This window comes from Protopterus annectens, chromosome 1.part2 (genome assembly GCF_019279795.1).
Source record: "Protopterus annectens isolate FY-2018-M chromosome 1.part2, PAN1.0, whole genome shotgun sequence".
Lineage (NCBI taxonomy): Eukaryota > Metazoa > Chordata > Ceratodontiformes > Protopteridae > Protopterus > Protopterus annectens.
Genome location: NC_056727.1, coordinates 572,412,092 through 572,429,916, shown reverse-complemented (window position 1 = coordinate 572,429,916; position 17,825 = coordinate 572,412,092). Strand labels below are relative to the sequence as shown.

At 39.9% G+C, this 17,825-nt stretch overlaps 1 protein-coding gene across 3 annotated transcripts in view; it reads left to right on the top strand.

Annotated features, from left to right (window-relative positions):
• Window positions 1-17,825, top strand: part of LOC122790289 (cytohesin-1) — a 1,634,771-nt gene that overhangs the window by 1,060,110 nt on the left and 556,836 nt on the right. For all 3 annotated transcript variants that reach the window (XM_044057794.1, XM_044057800.1, XM_044057818.1), the window contains one exon: window positions 11,133-11,215. In XM_044057794.1, the coding sequence (XP_043913729.1) occupies window positions 11,133-11,215 (83 nt within the window). The remainder of the gene's footprint in view (window positions 1-11,132; window positions 11,216-17,825) is intronic.

The window sequence follows — 17,825 nt, the reverse complement described above, 5'->3', positions numbered from 1 at the left end:
TAATTACATTCATCAAATGTTGTCATTCATCAAATATTTTAAGTCCTGTAGTCTTTATGAGCATTATTTCTTTACATCTTCATGCTCGTTGAATATTGTCTGCAATTTTATGTGCACCCAAGGTCTTGGTTGTGGCTGAAAAGGGTGTTTATCAGTCAATCAACCCATTTAAAAAGGTAAAAAAAAAAATAAGAGCTCAAGTAAGGGTAGCTAAGTGATGGTGCTGGTGTTAGTGGAGAGGGCCGCTGAGTTGTATTTATGCACAAAGTTAACTCTGTTAGAATGTGTGAGGAGGTGTGATTGAAAGTACTCCAGTAACTGAACTGGACATACAAGCAGCATGATTGTTTAGGTGGTCTGTTGAGAGTATCAACTGTGATACGTTTTCTTGGTCTTTTATATAATGCAACTGAAGAATTTAGTGCAATATTCTAAGGAATGCATCTATAAAAATAGATCCAGAAGCTTAGCAGTGTCTGAGTACTTCCTAACCAATAGTGGGAGGAAATTTACAGTTATTTCTTTGTGTAAATTTTTACACTAGTGAAAGAGGCAATAGCTTGTTAAGAGTAACATCTTTTGGGTGCAGTAATAATGTTGCCGAGTATTACACCCATGGGGTTAGTAAGGCATAGTATTTCAGGCTAGGACACTACTGTGCATGGCTGTATTGCTGTGGTAGTATAGTGATGCCTTACAATGTTTACTGGAAATACACTGAAAGTTTAATAATGTTTTTCTTTATTTGTAGTACAGGACTATCAGGTTGCAGTGCTTTTTCTATACTTTTAACACTGAAATATTAAATGTTCGACAGCTGTATGGCCACACCTGGGTTTTCTAGCTATATTCATAGCGCTGTCTTCATTTAGTAAGGCCACCCTAATGCCTGTCTTAGCCAGTGGGTGAGAAGGAATGATTTTCTTTTTTTTTCCTGGGGTGGAGACTAGAGATGGTTGGCAAGGTGAGTGGAAAGTGTGTCAGAACTTTGATAAAATTACATCAAAATGTTCAGCTGACAAAATGAGAGTGCAGAAACCTAGGGCACTAAATGCTGCTGACTCTGTTAGACTTTCAGGTTAGCGGTCTCAGAAACATTGGTTATTTTGATTGTCAGGCAACTGAGTGCAATACTTGCGTGCTGTACTCCTCATGATACTTGCTAAGTAACAGATTCACTGTCTTCTGCTGCTGAGGAAGTGGTATCATGGTGAAATGTCACTCCCGTATGTTTTCATTTTTAAGAGTGCATCTCATGAGCTTGAAGTTTCACTAGCATAGCAAGAAAATGGTTTACAAAGTATGATGAATTATTTCTAGAGTGGCTTGCTGCTTTGTCATTGGAGGGTCTGTTTTTATGTGGTTGTTTCTATTCTAATTGTAGCACTGTGGGGCATTTACAACAGGTAATAACTTGTGAATCTTGTATGGTATATGAATTTTTCTTTTTTTCTTTTCTTGTCTTTGTCTGCTTCCTGTCAACCATCAGCCTTCATGTGATTCTGCCAGTCCATTTTGTTCCTTGGAGGTGGGATCTAGTTATAGGGGACCACCTTCCTTGGTCATTAAGAGTTTTCTGCTTTGAGCTCTGTGACAATGTAAGGTATTGCTGGCTGTGGCAGGAGAAGTAGGGCAGTGGATGTGTAACATACGTCAGCACAGCTAGCTGGAATTTTGTAAAGAATTATATGTCATTTGTGTATCAAACTGATTTGTACAGATGCTTGTGTTGAAAAATGTATTTGTAAAGCTGCTTGTATTAAAAATGTACCAACAGTGTGCCCTGCTGGATAGAAAAATAAATCTACATGTATTATTGTAACTGTTTAAATGTATATGTTTTAATAGTGGATATTGGAAGACGAGGTTAAGCTCAAACTTTGAAAATAGTTTGAAATTAAATTACCTGGTTTAGGCTGTAAAGATTGTATTTTACTGTTCTCAGTGCCGCAAGAGGCAAAAAGTCTGTACTAGGAAGCTTCCTGCATTGTCATTTGGGTAAACTCATTGCTACTCTGGAAGGGTAGAGGTTTGAAATTGTTTTATGACTTCCAGGAGCTTCAGCAGATGTTAGTGAGGGTGTGTGTGTGTCTGTCTGTGTGTATCTGTCTGTGCGTCTGTGTTATTGACACATATATGCTAAATCTTCATAGCTTTTAGCCAGTAAAGGGCGCATGGTAACCAGAAGTCAGATGACCAGATGTATGTGATGTCATTCTTTAATCCTTCACTAAAATAATGTTTAATAGGTTTACCTTCATATGTCTGTAGATGACATATACTAATGCACTATTTTGCAACTCAAAACTGCGAAAAACATAACGTCGAACATCACCAAAGTTCAAAAATCAAAATTTGGAAAACCAGATAGATGATTTTCGAACAAAAATGCAAATACATATAGTAATGCAGGGGGGCAAGCCCCTCTGCACACCCATGTGGGGGGGCTACGCCACCCCCCACTTTTATGTACTTATTCCAAGATCGCACTACAGTGAGGAAAGGGACCATTTCCTGATCCCCACTATAGTGCAGTCTGCACCCAAAATGCAGAGTCTGCAATAAGCGAATGCCGATGTCCATTCGCTGATTGCACATTTGGACAATCTTTTTTCGATTTTGTGGATATTTGGGAACGTCCTTTCGACCTTCTTTTAATCGCCCATGTGCATCATGCACATATGAAGGTAAACCGTTTAATACTGGGTGAGACTGACATCTAAGGGCACACTGTTTTTGTAACCTGACAAAGAAGGATCTCTCACCCACGGTCGCTATCATATGTAGTTTGATTCTACAGGAGAGTGGTTTCAACAGCTCATAACACTGGTATTTTTTAATATTTTTTAAATATTTTCTCAAAAGTTTATTTTAAAGAATACTGATGTTGTTAGTGACATATTCTAGTCACTGCATTGGTTTACGGAATTGATTTACCAATGTTCCGGTACATTTGCTTGCCCCTGTGGTCCTCATTATTACATTTCAAACCCTGGGAGGTATGTTATCTGGTGTAAGATTCACAATCTTTTTCCAGCACCTTTCAGGTAGGGACAGGTGCGATCAATTGTTATCGGGTAGTGGAAGGTCCGTTCATTTGTCCTTCTTGTACTAAGACTGTTCAACTTTCTTTCACAGCCTTAGTTACATTGTTTACTTTTTTCACGTAAGTATTGACTTGACAGGGACTGTTCATGGATAATAAAACAGCGTATATTCATAATAATGGTCTCTGAGCTTCAATTTGGGTATCTAGGTTGTTTAAAATACTGTAGTGACATGTTCTAATATTCAGTTGCAACATGATCATTTTTTATGTAATATGTTTTTAACGTTTTTATGCGCACCACCTTTTTGGCGCGCTTTTATGTTTAAAATGAAACTGACAATGGGTTTACTTTTGTAATCTGAAGAAGCTACAACAGAGGTTGTAGCGAAAACGTTGCTTGTTTTTGAATAAAAGGTGCGTTCAGACTAACTATCGTGGAGAGGACTTTGTGACTTTTTCGATCACCTTGACACAGTTTGTTTTTCTTGCTCTGATAAGTAACAAGGGAGTAAGAATTCTTTAGATCAGTCAGGAAAATATAGTGAGATTAGTTAAGTATTGTTTTTCTGTAACTGTGTAAATCTGTCCACCCGTGTTATTTTTAATATTTCCTGTGTCAGAAACTCTAGTGTTTACTGTAAGTAGATATTTAGTATTTTCATGTTCTTTTATTATTTAAACTTTTCATTGTGGCTAGACTTTTAGAGAATATTTTAATCTCTGAGAGTACTTGTATATATTTGATGACAGTTCTGGTTGCTCCTGAAATCTTTGCTGTTGGTCAGACTATCATTTGTGTTGATATTAGTTTCACTCCATATAACTGGGTACCCTTGCAAGAGCCTTAGAGTAGCTGGTTTTGTAGTGGCTGGTAGCAGTGTAACTATCTTATAGTCTGGGCAGAAGGGGGCATAGCTAGTAAATCTGTGCCAGCCTTTCCCGTGTGTGTGTGTGTGTGTGTGTGTGTGTGTGTGTGTGTGTGTGTGTGTGTGTGAGAGAGAGAGCTGCTTAGAGTAGGGACACACAGCACTGGTTTCACAGAGAGGGTGCTGGAGGACTTGGCTTGGCCACTTGACTGAGGACCCAACCCTACAGATGTGCTAGTGTGGGGAGTCTTTTATTGGGGATCTGGAGAGAGAGAGAGGACCCAGCCCTCAAACTGACTGTTTCCTATGTACTGTTAAGGGAAGTTGTGCTTGATGCAGAGAGCTGCATTTGGAGATATTGAGTGTATCCATTTTTGTTCCAAGTGAACATCCTTCTCCTGTGCCAGTGGTGAGGACTCAGGCTCCTTGATTACTGGCCTAGAGTAGGAATGTCACAAGTTCTATCCCCTATTTTCCTTGAGCAGCTTGGCATGTGCCATGCAGAGTTAGCAGTTTATAGCATGCTTGCTTCATAAACAGGGTGATTCTGATTACAGCCATGTGCATTCCTTGGCATGGACTACGTTAGGTGGCGGCTGTTGTTCAGATGTGTTATCAGGCAGGGCTTCATCTCTGTGGTGTTTTGCTGCTTTCCTTATTTCAAATATATATGGTTCACAGTTACAATTTTTTTAATCACTTTTCCCTAATACTCAGTCGTAGGTGCAAGTTGTTCGCCTGAAGTTGATTTATAGTGGAGACATCTGTTTTCTGACGGGTAAACCTAGATAACAAAAAATATATAGCTTTTCTGTTACTCAGTAAGTGGTCTGCATGTTTTTCTTCCACCTGGGTACAATCCCAAAGACTAGACAACCAGTCTTTTGCAAAGTGTTACACCATTTGTCCCATCCATACCTCTCAACCTCTAAGACCAAGAAATCTGGACAAAATCAGAAATAATGAATGAACAAATGCCCCAAAATAGGGATACTTTTTAAATATTGCTCTTAAAAAATCTAGACAGTTGATAGAATAACAGGTTTTACACGAGAATTAATTTTTTTGAAGGATATGAAACATGAAAACTCAATTGTATGCCTTTATTTGAACATTTGGACAATTGAGAGGTATGGTCCCATCCTAAAGCAGCAGTTGATCTGGTGATGTACTGAATGGGCAGTAACACTCCACCCTGTATTTTGTTACAGTATGATACCATCATTCTTAATATATATTTGAAAGTTGTAGACCATTAGTACTTAATATTGCAGACTCAACAGTCAAAGTCACTTGCAGTTTTAGCTAACTTTATCTCCATTTTCCTTAATCCCTTCCATCACCCAGTGTCTTTTTTTCTCTAATCTGTCCCTGGTTTCTGTCTTGTGAGCCAAAACATTATACAACCTATGTCTATTTTTTTATGAAGAGATGTTTTCCTGTCCTTTTACACTCAGAAATATGTTCATCATGAACCCCATTCTAAAAATGTCCGCACATAGCTTTTTCCTAATATGTTTGGCATAACATAATGTAAATGGTAATTGTTCATTACACAATTCCCTGACTCGAATGCCTAGGAGGTACCTTAAGTTATGCCACACATTGCTGTTACTCACGTTGACTGGCATAGAGAGGTGTGCAGCTTCCTCAGGTCATGTTAAAAACATTACTTTGTTTCCAAAGTGTAAATAAAGCTCATTTGCAGTTCAGTAGAATGAGTGATTTTATAGTATTGTCTGCATCTCCTACTAAAAATAAATCAGTTTGGCTTCAGGAATAGTGTTGAGTGTGTCATGTGTGATACTGCTATATAACCTCTAGTCCTGATAGCTCTGTGTCCAATATGTCTAATTCTGTTTTTTTCTGTGTGCAATGTATAGTTCTATAGCTTTTGTATACTGATTATTTGCCAGTGCTCTTAGTTCAAATAGTTGAAATCTAGCTGCCTCAGAAAGGATCTTGAAATTGTAGTGTTGCCATTTGCTGTTGCATCTTTGATTTGTACACTAGTAGGGAATACTCAACTTGCTTTGTCATCCCTGCCAACCTCTTGATATTTGGACATGGCTTTCTTGTGCTCGTTGGCACACATGATCAAAGTCAGCAGTTTTTAGATTCAGTAGCAGAAAGGGATGATCTACAAGCAGAATTAAAGATAAAGAGAAATAGAAAGAAAAAAACTGTTATGGTCATGGAGTTAAATGAGGGGGAACAGAAGAAAGAAGTATTTTTAAAATCACAATCACTAGCTTTGTCTTTTACAGTGGTGGGAGAAAACAAAAGTAGAATTTCAGCTGAGTGGCTAAAAGGCCATTTCCCCATATTGTTTATGGAATGCATTAATATTTGATATTTCATGCATTTTTAGCCAAATTTAACTATTTGAATAGAATGAGGAGGGGGAATTGCAACTCCAGGTCATACTAAATCTCTAGACGTGTTTATTCAGTCAGCATTCCTTCATGAACCATGGGCATTACTAGAATTATTGGCTTAGTTTTGTCTGCTTCTCTGCAGTGTAGTTCCTTATATATGTGAATATATACATACATGTATATGCATAAACACACAAATGTATGCATGTTTAAGAGGGAAGACATGGTTTATTCAAGTTATTCATAGTGACCTTGTATACAAATGTCTTTTAACAGCTGATTGCCGTGCCACAAATGTGCTTGCTCTGTTGGCTGTCCCCAGTGTTACTAGGGTGCTATAGTGGGAGTATTATTTGTAATTACTGGTGTTCATTCAGAATTTAGATTCCATGGTTACCAGTATGATAGAAGTAGCATTCGCTCTCTTACTTTTTATCTGTTTGAGAAAAAACGATTCCTAGAACTGCTGGCATACATGTGTGTGTGTGTGTGTGTGTGTGTGTATATGTGTATATAGATATATATATATATATATATATATATATATGTATATGTATATATATATATATATATATATATATATATATATATATATATATATATATATATATATATATATATATATATATATATATGTATATGTGTGTATGTATATATGTACATATGCGAGGAATTGACACATTTTTTCTGTTCCCCATTCAACAAGAGAAAGCATCATATACTAAGTTTTGTTGCGAACATTGTGCTTTTTCTATGAATGTACTAAATGGTGGATTGTTTTACTTGCTTTTTACCCCTTTCTTGAGACTTGCTCTATTTTTTATGCTGGTCATGCATCCTTCTTATCTTGCCATTTCTGTCCTGGTTATGTAGTGTTAGCACTGGCTTTTGTAGCTGTGCATGACTAGGTGTAACTTTAACCTTTGTCCTTCTACTTGGTAGAGTCTAGTTCTTGGCAGCGGTTACCTGTGAGGTTATAGAAGTAAGAAGCTAATGGACCATGTCTTGTGTAGTGGCAAGAACCAATTTCTTGCTAGTGAGTCAAACAGTGATTTAGACTTCCCTGTGTAACAGGTTAAGAAGGATTTTATTGAAAGTTTGTCTGTGGCTTCTAATGTGGATTTCTGTGTAGTCATAGTATTTAGTCTGCTGGTGCTGTGGCAGCCGGATCCACAGGTTCAGACGTGTACTTCTGGACAATGTCATGGCTAAGGTTTTTCTCCATCAAGGAAGAGTTCAAAAAGCAGTATCTTAGATGCCAGTTTAAGTTGTCTTCAGTCAGGCCTTCTAAGATATGGTTTATAATTTCTTATGGAGGGAACAGACTTAAATCACTGTGATGGGCTTTTGTGACCCCCCCCCCCATCACTGTCCTCATCTTCCAGGCATTGTGATTCCCCCTCCCCTAAAGAAAGAGAAGTTTTCTTGCCACACATGCAATCTGCTTGAGCATCATTCTGTCATCCCTTTTCTGTGCTGTCCAGGTCCTCCTTGAGCATTGCTTTGAGGCCTCTGCTGCAGCATTGTTGAGTCCCATTAGGACTGCCTGCGGGGAGCTTGCTTCAACTTGGAGAACTGTCGCCAACAACTAGTCAGTTCTAGGTAGGGGTATTCTGTCAGACTTTGAAGCTCATAAATCCTACTCTAGATATAGTGCCACTGTAGGACTTTTGCTGTCTTAGTTGAGCTCTTGGGACATGCTTAGTCTCCTGAAAGGAGCCATAGAGGCTGCCCTATACTCAGAACAGGGCTTGGATGTTCTACTCCTGCCTATTCTGTTCTGCGGTTCCAAATTGAATTGGTGTGTTGTATTTCGTTATAGACTTCAGTCATTTATATTTGGCATGTCTGATTCTCTGGAGGTGACTCTCTTTGGAGGTGGGGGGTTATGTCATTGCTACCACAGGATGACGTTACTATACAGGATGAATACCTTTTGGCACATAAGCATTTGTATCATCTCAGCAGACTTTCCCTGTTTTTGCTGTAGGTGGACGTTTTTTCAGAACAAAATGTTGCCATTTGGGCAGAGACTTCCATGATGGCTGTACACTGATCAACAGCTTAATTTCAGATCACCCAATGAGAGAACAGAAACTGACAATAAGAGCCAGTGATATTGTCAGCCTGGTTAAGGCTAAGTTACTGGCTAGTAAGTACACTGCCTGGATGCCAGCAAATTTAGAGAACCTGAAATAAAATCATCCAGAAAAGGTAAATAGAGAAGACTGGCTGGAAGGAATCCTGCAGCTGGTCAAGCTTCAGCTTTGATACAAGAAATGGCTTCCAGTAATTTAGAGGGGAAAAATAGTGTTTTCAGAGGTGATTAAAATAAGTGATACACTTGAAAGAATATATCAGCTAAAATGACAAAAGTCTGGAAAACAATAGGAGAAGCTTTAACTACCGATCTTCAGATGAACTAATAAAACTACAAAAGTCAGAGGTTGAAATAAAGAACAGGCTGGCTGGGTATGAGGCTTCTCAAGAAGAGCCGTTTCAAAAAATGGTAAGAGAGGACAGAATACATGGAGTAAACCTTGATTTTCTGCTGTAGCAATGAACTAGAGGGAACATGCTATATTAATTTTATGAAACCAGAATTTGCTTGAACTGTACAAGCATGCTCGTCCTCCAGGCAAACACCTACTATCCTTTTCCATAGCTCGCCTCTGGAACTCCCTGCCACCTCTTATTCATTCTAGAGACAACCACTCTACCATTAAGACCCTGCTTCATTCCCATCTCAAAACCCTCTGGGAATGTTCCTGCTCTCATTCCACATGACTCGACTCTTTTTTTTCTCCACTTGTCACACTCCTTTACTTCTCTCTTCTCTTCATCATACTGAGCTTCTCTGACTATTACCATCTTCATTTCTGTCATTTACTCCTATTCTTTTCGCTTTCTTTTTCTTATTGTCCCACCCTTCTTATATCCAACAATAACACCTCTTATCCCCCATTTTACTTTAACTCTGCTAAGATTTCATGTAAAACGGTAATGCTTACCCTGTGTTATTTCACATTCTAACAAATTTAACAGGAATATGCACCAATGGCTTTTTCTTATTTTACTTGAACTATTTGTGTGTTTGTAATTTTTTAACTGAATTTTCACTGCAATTGTAATTTTTTTTATCATGTTATGCCATCGTTCTTCAATAGTATTACATAAATGTAAATGCATTGTCTTCATATTATATTGCTGTTTATGGAGTTTTTCTACCCAGGACTCCATTGAAAACGGGCTCCTCTTGGCCCAATGGACTATCCTGGTAAACAAACTGTTAAATAAATGAAAGCACAAATAAGCAACTGGACTGGTATTCCACAGGAGGATTTGTTAATTGGATGGGGTCATAGAGTGTGTACTTCAAACCTGGCCACAAACCTGGCCACAAAAAAGCAGCCCAAACCTGTATTAGTGCAGATGCAATCATTCCAGCAGAAAAAGTTGATCTTAAAACTGTGGAAGAAGGGAAGAGTATCACAAATTATAGACAGCGGAGTGTTTGTGGAAAAAGATTATTCATTGTAAACCAGGCAGAAGAGAAACAAATAATCCCAGCAATCAGGGAATGTTGAGAGTCAGAAGTTGGATTCAAGCTGCAGTATTCAGCTGTCACCAGAATATTTTTCCTGCAGGATCAGAGAAATTTGTGGATATACAACAGGCTTAAGGATGACGGTTTATCTAACAAAATGTAAGCCACCAAACAGAAGGGGACTCTTCTTCTAGTTCTTCTGGAAATAAAGCCATGGAGAGACTTTGCCAGTGAAGTCTTTTTTAATATCTGAAAAGAAAATGCTTGAGAGATAGAAAAAGCACAGGAGTTGACTAGAAGAATCGGGAGTAACTTGGACTTGAACCAGAGTCTGTTAGGAAGAAGATCAGCAACACTGACACGAATAAATGAGAGATTATAAAGCATCATTCACATTTGTGAAATATGGGTTTACAAGGAAAAGTGGCCGAAAACAAATGGACTTTTGTTGACTTTATCAAACTTGTGAGTGTACAGTAAAGCATGTACCCCACTTTGTTAATGTTTAGAAGGGCAGTAAAAGGAAAAAAAAGTAACTGTAAGTAAAAACGATTGTTCTTATTAGTATTTGTATGAAACATTTTATGATATAAACTGCATGTTAAGTAGTAAAGCATTTTTTGTAGTATATAGTCAGGAGTATTTTAAATATGAGGATGAATCTTTTCATTGATTTTTTTTGTATTCGATAAAGATATTAACATAAACAAGTACCCTTTTAGTTTTAAGGAAGCTAGGCTTTACAGTGTAAAAAGAGAAGAAAAGCTGAACAAAAGCAACATAATGTGCTGTAATCCTGTGCTGCTTGGGTGGTGTGTAAAAGTTAGAAAAGAGATGTGGTATAACCAGTTTGCGGGGTCTTAAGCAAATGTTAACCCTGTCTCTTGCAGATGTTTGTCAATTATTTTTTTGCAGCTGGAAAAGTGCTGCTCATTTTAACATAGAAAATGAAAGCATCCCATCAGCAGCAGAGCTACTAGATTTCTGTTTGTTCATAAGATTTCATAAAGATTGAAGAAAGCTGTCTTTCAGTATTTGGTGTTATTGTGATCCCTGTTTAGTCACAGTTTCTGCTGTGTAGTGATTGTTTAGTTAGCACTGGCAGCTACTGGTATACCTCTCACCTTTCCACAATGTTTGTTCTTGAGCAGTTGCTGCTGCCTTTCTTGTGCACTGAACAGAATGTTTTGATTCATTAGTCATACACTAATCAAAATATTTGAGTCATAATGTAAAATATTTGGGCATGTCATCTGGTCACTGAAATAAGTTTGTTTTACTTTCTTTTGCAGTTCCTTCAGACCTGACTCCAGAGGAGCAGCAGGAACTAGAAAATATCCGGCGCAGGAAGCAAGAGCTTCTAGCAGACATTCAGGTAAGAAAACTCCAGTTCTTTCATTTGATGTTAATGTTTCTTTTTATAGTCCCCCCCCCCCCCCCAAACGCACACTTTCCCCAAACTGTCAGCTCCTGTGTTTGTTAAGCTGAAATGTTTGCAGAGATGAAAAGAACACTTGCTGATTTAGGCACCATGGAACAAACTAGGTGTATTGTAATCTTTCTCTTGTGCTTTATTCTATAGAATTAAATTGCTGAAGAGGAAAGGCAGATGTGCTGAAGTATGGTGTCCTAACTTAATATATACTATTTGCTGCAGCTGACCCAGTGGTGAAGAGACAGGCCATCTGTTTGTGATGCCAGTGACCCACGTTTTGCAGTGGACTTTGACTCCGTGTAGGGTTGACTGGGGTATGGATAAAGTGGCCTATGGCCAGCTCTAATGTTGGGGAGAATGCTTGGTAGACCTCCGTCTCTATGCCAGAAACCTCACAGGGCATGACCTCAGATTACAATTACACTGAGTGACTATGATGTCATGATACTACTGCACTAGACACTTCCACTTAAAGGGATTATGACCTGCCACTGTGTGTAATGGGTCCTAGCACAATGTCGGTAACATTTCCATCACATGTTGCTCCCTAGGTCTACAGTTGCACTACCACAAAGTTTGACTCCTGGAGTAGTCTGGAGCACTTTGCAAAAGGTTATATTGGGGAGTACCTGTTTAGAAGCATTTGGGCAGCCTGTGAAAGAACAAGCACATAGAATCCAAGGTGAACATCTGGAAGCTCCATAGGGGTTTGTTGTCTGTTCCATCTTGTGTCTTCATGATGATTTCCCAAGAGCTTGCAAGTGTCTGGTTTTGGGATTTTTTTTCTTTATTTGGCTTGTGTTAAATAATTGTATTTTACTTGTTGCTTATATTTTCAGTCTTGATTGTTTTGGCAGGTTTGGCAGATTTTTTTTTTTCTGATATCTCTGACATCCATAGAAAAGATCATTAAAGTTTGCCTGAAGGTGATGAATTATGTGTGAGAGCCATCACAGCAGTGCTTGTTTTGTTTCAGGGGAAATTGTCTACTCCTGGGAGCACTGTATGACTTTTAGTAAAAAGGCTGTGCTTCACTGGGCCTGTAATCGTTTTTTTCTTCTTCTTTTTCCTTTTTGTTGACCAGGCAAAACCCACTGTACAAGAACTGTCTTGTTAAGTGACTTGATCAGAGCTGCACAGCAGGCAAAAGAAGGTGGTAGGAACAAACCTTGTGCCGTGGGCACAGGAAGAAGCTCATTAGCAGCTCAGAGCTTTAGGTCTCTTTCTTAACTGCCAGGCCTTTCTAAAGCACCAAAAGCTTTTAGCACTGGACAGGGGGCACCTAACTGAACATTCATAGGATAAACCTCATCCTTTGAGAGATCCAAGAAGGTATGCAGGCTCTAAAATTAGAAAAAACCCAAGAAGCTGGTAATTAGTGACACTGCCACTCCATTCAGGGGCTCAAGGGTGTGGACTGTGGTTGAGGCATTGCCTTGCCCACCTGTGGTCTCACTGACTCCAACTGCCCTCAGCTGTCTTAACTGCTTTAGAGGCCAATAGTAGAGGAGTTTACTTTAGATTTAACCAGGCTTTCTCAAATTGCTGTAATATCTTGGCAAGACACAAGAGAACCAGATACTAGCAAAAGACAGTCTACATTTTGCAGTTTCAGCAAACACCATAGGAGTAGTTTTCCTAACGAGAACGGGAACTTTTTTTCTTTTTGTCTGAACAGACTCATTGCCACCTGAGACTGCTCCTAATCTCTGACCCTGGACGCAGATGTTTAGTGAAGAAACTTCTGCTCTTACATTAGGTAATCATATGGCACAAGAATTCACTTTCAGATATCCCAGCTGTGAACTTTTGCAGTCATCTTCCTAGCTTAAAGAAAAAGATTCATTTAACTTCAGTTCTTTGAATTCTGATTTGGTTTTGGAAGATTTTGCCTTTTCAGTGCAGCTCTGAGTGCAGTGTTGATAGTGAGGGTATAGTGTCATTAGAATTCCCTCCAGAGGAAGTTTGCTTTGAAGAAACACAGTCTCATGAGGGAGTGGTTTAAGTGGTGAATGGGTTTTAAGGTGGTTTCTAAGACAAACACAAGATGCCTGGATCTCATGTTTATAGATAAGGCAAAAGAGAGATGGTGGTCAGCCCACCTATATTACAGGCACTCTAAGACACTTTTGAAACCATGTCTCTTATAGGTTCATAGGTAGGTACTAGGCTATTGGCCTATATAAGCCTAACCAAAAAGGTACTCTGGCTTTCGCCACCCAAGAAAATGATTTCCCTGTGCCCCTGTCGAGCAGAGCCACAGAGGTGATCCCTGGGGTGAATTTCCTATTTCCCATCCAGTCATCAAGATTTTTCTTGAAGAGTGCTAATGAGGAGCTTTGTTTGAAATAGATAGGTAGTTTGTTCCAGAGTATGGGAAGTCTCTGGGACAGGAATCTAGCCCTCCAGCATGTTCTGTTTATTGTGGTGACAAGGTTTAGGTCCCTAGAGTGTGTAGCTCAGAGTGGATTAGGATTTCTTTAAGTGGAGCATGTCCAACAGCTTTGGGTTTGACGTAGCTTTGTACATTAGGCAGAGATCCCTTCTGAGTAGGCGATATGCGATGCAGTAAAGCTGGAGTTTTTTGAGACTGTCTGCGTAGGGCATCTATTTGAGGCCGGTAATCCTCTTTGTGAGGTATTTCTGCGGCCTTTCCAAGTTGTTGTAGATGTCTTGTGCGGTACATACCAAAAGGGGTGTTGTACTCTATAATGGGTCTAATGAGTGATGAGTAGAGGCGAACAATGACCTATTTTTTCCTGGATGAGAAACCTTTTGTGATGAGGTGTGCCACGTAGAAGTATTTCATGACTACTGTGGCGATGTGATTATCGAAGGAGAGACTACTGTCCACCTGTGTCCCGAGGTCTCATATCACACGTTCGGTGTTAAGTAGACTACCACCTATGTGGTAGCTCATGGATACAGAGTTTTTACCAAAGGGGATGACAATGCACTTTTTGGCATCGAGCTTGAGGCCATGGCTTTGACACCAGGCATCTGTCTCAGTGAGGCCCTTTTGTAGGATATCCACATCGTTAGGAGTATCGATTATGGCTCCTAGTTTGCAGTCATCTGCGAATTTCATTAGCCAAAGACCTTTTGTGTTAGCCTGTACTTCAGAAAAGTAGATACCAAACAGGAGAGGACCCAGGACTGAACCCCTATGGTACTCCACTTGTCACTGGTTTGAAGTCGGATTTGGAGTCTGCTACTTTCACAGTGTGGATTCTGTCAGTGAGCCAGGTGGCAACCCATCTTGTTACATAGGGATTTATACCTAGTTTAGTGAGTTTATCTATTTTTTCAGAGTGGGGGATAGTGTCAACAGCCTTGGTGAGATCTAGATAGGCTGTGTGAACCACCTTACACTTGTCTATGGCTTTGTTGACTGCTTCAAAGAAGTCTTAGGAGACATGATCTGCCTTTTACAAACCCGAACTGAGTGGGGTCCAGAGTTTGGAGATTACCAATGTCTTTGTTTATAAGTTCCATGATAATACGTTCCATGGCCTTGCAGACCAGGCTCGTTAGGCTGATGGAGAGGTAGTTTCCAAGGTCCATGGTGGCTCCCCCTTTGTGGAGTGGGATAACCGTTGCTGTGCGCCATTCATTGGTCACAAAGCCTGAGGTGAGGCTATGATTGAACATGGTGCTTGGATAGGGGTGCCAGTTCATTCTGTAGTTTATGTAGAACGCAGCCTGGGATGTTGTCAAAAGCCAAGAACACCAAGAGTGTGGTTTTTACCTGTGCAGCCGTGATTACAGGAACTTTGCATTCTTCTGGAATAGAGATGGGCCTTTTAGGGGGTGAGAGGGGGGTAAAGTTAGCACTTAACCTATCTGCCAGGATGTTGGCAATATCAGTTGGGTCTGTATATTTAGTGCCATTGTGCTGTAACTCAGAGCAGATCTGTGTTGCCATTGAGATTCTTGACATAGCTGTAGAATGCTTTGTGGTTGTCTTTAGAATCAGTGGCAATTTTTTTTTTTTTTTTTTTTTTTTTTGCAACAGTTTCTTTCTTCTGTTGTAGAGTTTGTTTATGGCAGGGGACCACCAGATTGGCTTCCTTTTTTTGGAGGATAGCATATTGGTTCTGTTAGGGATAGCACGTTCCATGAACTCGTGTAAGTGCTTATAAAGTGCATTTGTGTAGGATTCAGCAGTCGTACTTCTGTTGTCTGTCTGCATGGGTATCGTGAAGTTTGCCACTTCAGTCTTAAGAAGCGTGAAGTTGGCTTTGGACAACTTTTTTACGGTGGTTTCCCTAATTGGTGGTGGGGGTGGGATGTAGAGGTCTAGGGTGATTAGCTTGTGGTTGAATCTAACCAACGAGGAATTGACCTCTGGTGTGGAACACCGGTCGCCCATGTTGTTAATGACCAGGTCTAGGATATTGCTGCCCTTGGTGGGGGTGTGGATAAGTTGATCCAAGGTGTTGGAATTTATGAATTCCAGAAAACGTTGAGAAAAGAGTTGGTACATGAGTATTTTTCCCAGTTAATGGTCGGGTAGTTGAATTCACCCATTATTAGGGTGTTGGGTTGCACCCTAATATTTTCCAGTGTATGAAGAAATGAGGAATGGGAATCCTTGGGCATGGTGGGGGATCTGTAGCAAGTTACAGTTTGCATTGTGGTCTTGCCTAGAGTTAGTTGCACTTGGATAATCTCGGATGCATTATGCTGAGCAACTAGCCTGGAGCTGTGGATATCCTTAATGAATATGAACACGCCTCTGCCTTTAGTGTTTCAGTCCAGGTTAGGTGGCCGAAAGGTGTGGTATGAATTATAGCCTGGTAATACAGGGGTGCTCTCTGGAGCCTTGAACCAGGTCTCTGTCACTGCACAGATGTCGATGTTCTCCATTTTAAGGAGTGCCTCAAGTGAATGCGTTTTGAGGTTTAGACTTCTAGCACTGAGTAGCATTACCCTCAGATTTTGCTTGCTTGTACCTGTTATGGTGGTGAATTTGTCATTTGAACCTTGCCTAAAAAAAGCACTATAGGGGTGGCAAGAGCCTTAGCCAGTATCTAGAATCCCAAGGGCGATAGGTGCAGGCCATCTCTGACAAAGCATTGTGGTCTGTCGATCATGTCATCCCAGGCAGACAGATACTGGATCCCCTTAGAATGACACCAGAAGCTTAGCTAATTGTTGAAGTCAGTCATTTTGTCCTTGTACTGTGGTATCATTCTGGGTGATGGCAGGATGCCACTCAGAGCTAGAGTCTAAACTGGATTACCAGCCGTATGCCCCAAAGAAACTAGACAAGTGTTGTAGGGCTCAAGTATCTTTGAACTATTTGTATGGAAGCCAGTGGTGTGTTCTGCAGTGGTACCCTATAATGCTGGTAGTATTTATTAAGGTGGCTGCATGTGTCAGTATGCTCTTCAGTGATAACGGAAGCAAAATTTTAGATCATTTTAGTAGAATGTTGTATATACCTCATGTGCTGTTACAGGTATTAATTGTCAAGTTTGCATGATTAAGTAGTAGTAAGATATCCTCAAGCATGTGTGTAAGATGCTTTGAATGAAATACCTGTTGAGCTCCAAAAGATGGAATTTGTAAACTGACTCTTGACTTTTTCACTGTTGAGAAATATGCTATTAAATGCTGATATGATGTTGCAGATGTCAACAGTAGGGGCAGGACTGGACATGGTAGTTTACAGGTGTGCAGGGGGTGTGGATTCATCTCCTTCTAGAAGATGTAAAAACAGTTACTAAATGTCTCTATGAGCAGAGAGTTGTGATTTGGTTCACCACCCCCTCACTCACCCACTGAAAAATGTTTCAAAAACCAGAGAAGCAATAGGTACAAAATGACCCCTCTAAACAATAGGCCTCGGTGGAACTTCAACCCACAATCCCCAGCTCTGAAGGCTGATACCTTATCCTTTAGGCCACTGGGCTCTTTCACTTTTTTTAAATACAGAAAGTAATGTTGGGTTGAGCAGTTTAACCAGCCATAGGCCACTGAAAAGAAACAGTCTTTGTGAGGTGGTACAGCCTGGAGCAGGCAAAAATAGGAGGAGGGATGTGTTTCCTTCCATCCAGGAAGGTAACAATCAGTAATGATTTTTGCAGTCTCTTTGTCCCCTCCCTCAGTCCCTTCCTTCTTTCTTTCCTTCCCCATCCCACATCCTGTGAGGAAGGATTTCCTGATTAGAATAAAGTGATTCCAGTTGATGTCTGATAAAGGCAAAATAGATTAGATTAAATATCTGATGGAATCCATGACCTTTCATAGGAATTCCTCCCATCCTGGCACGCCAGATGAAGTTTACCGAATTGATTTTTGACACCCCCCTTGTTTTGCTGAGTCACAGAAAGAGCTCCTAGAGGAAATATCTGTATGCAAATCTGTAGCCATTGTGTTGAAATCCAATATTCATGTTGTACTATAAACTGGAAAAATGAAGATGTTCTTTTACAGTTGCCACATTTTTAGTGTGTCTTGTTTGCATATAACTGTAACATTACTGTGCAACTTTATTTTTACTTATTTCTGGTTTGAAGCCACCAGGTAGAGCTGTAATGGTCCA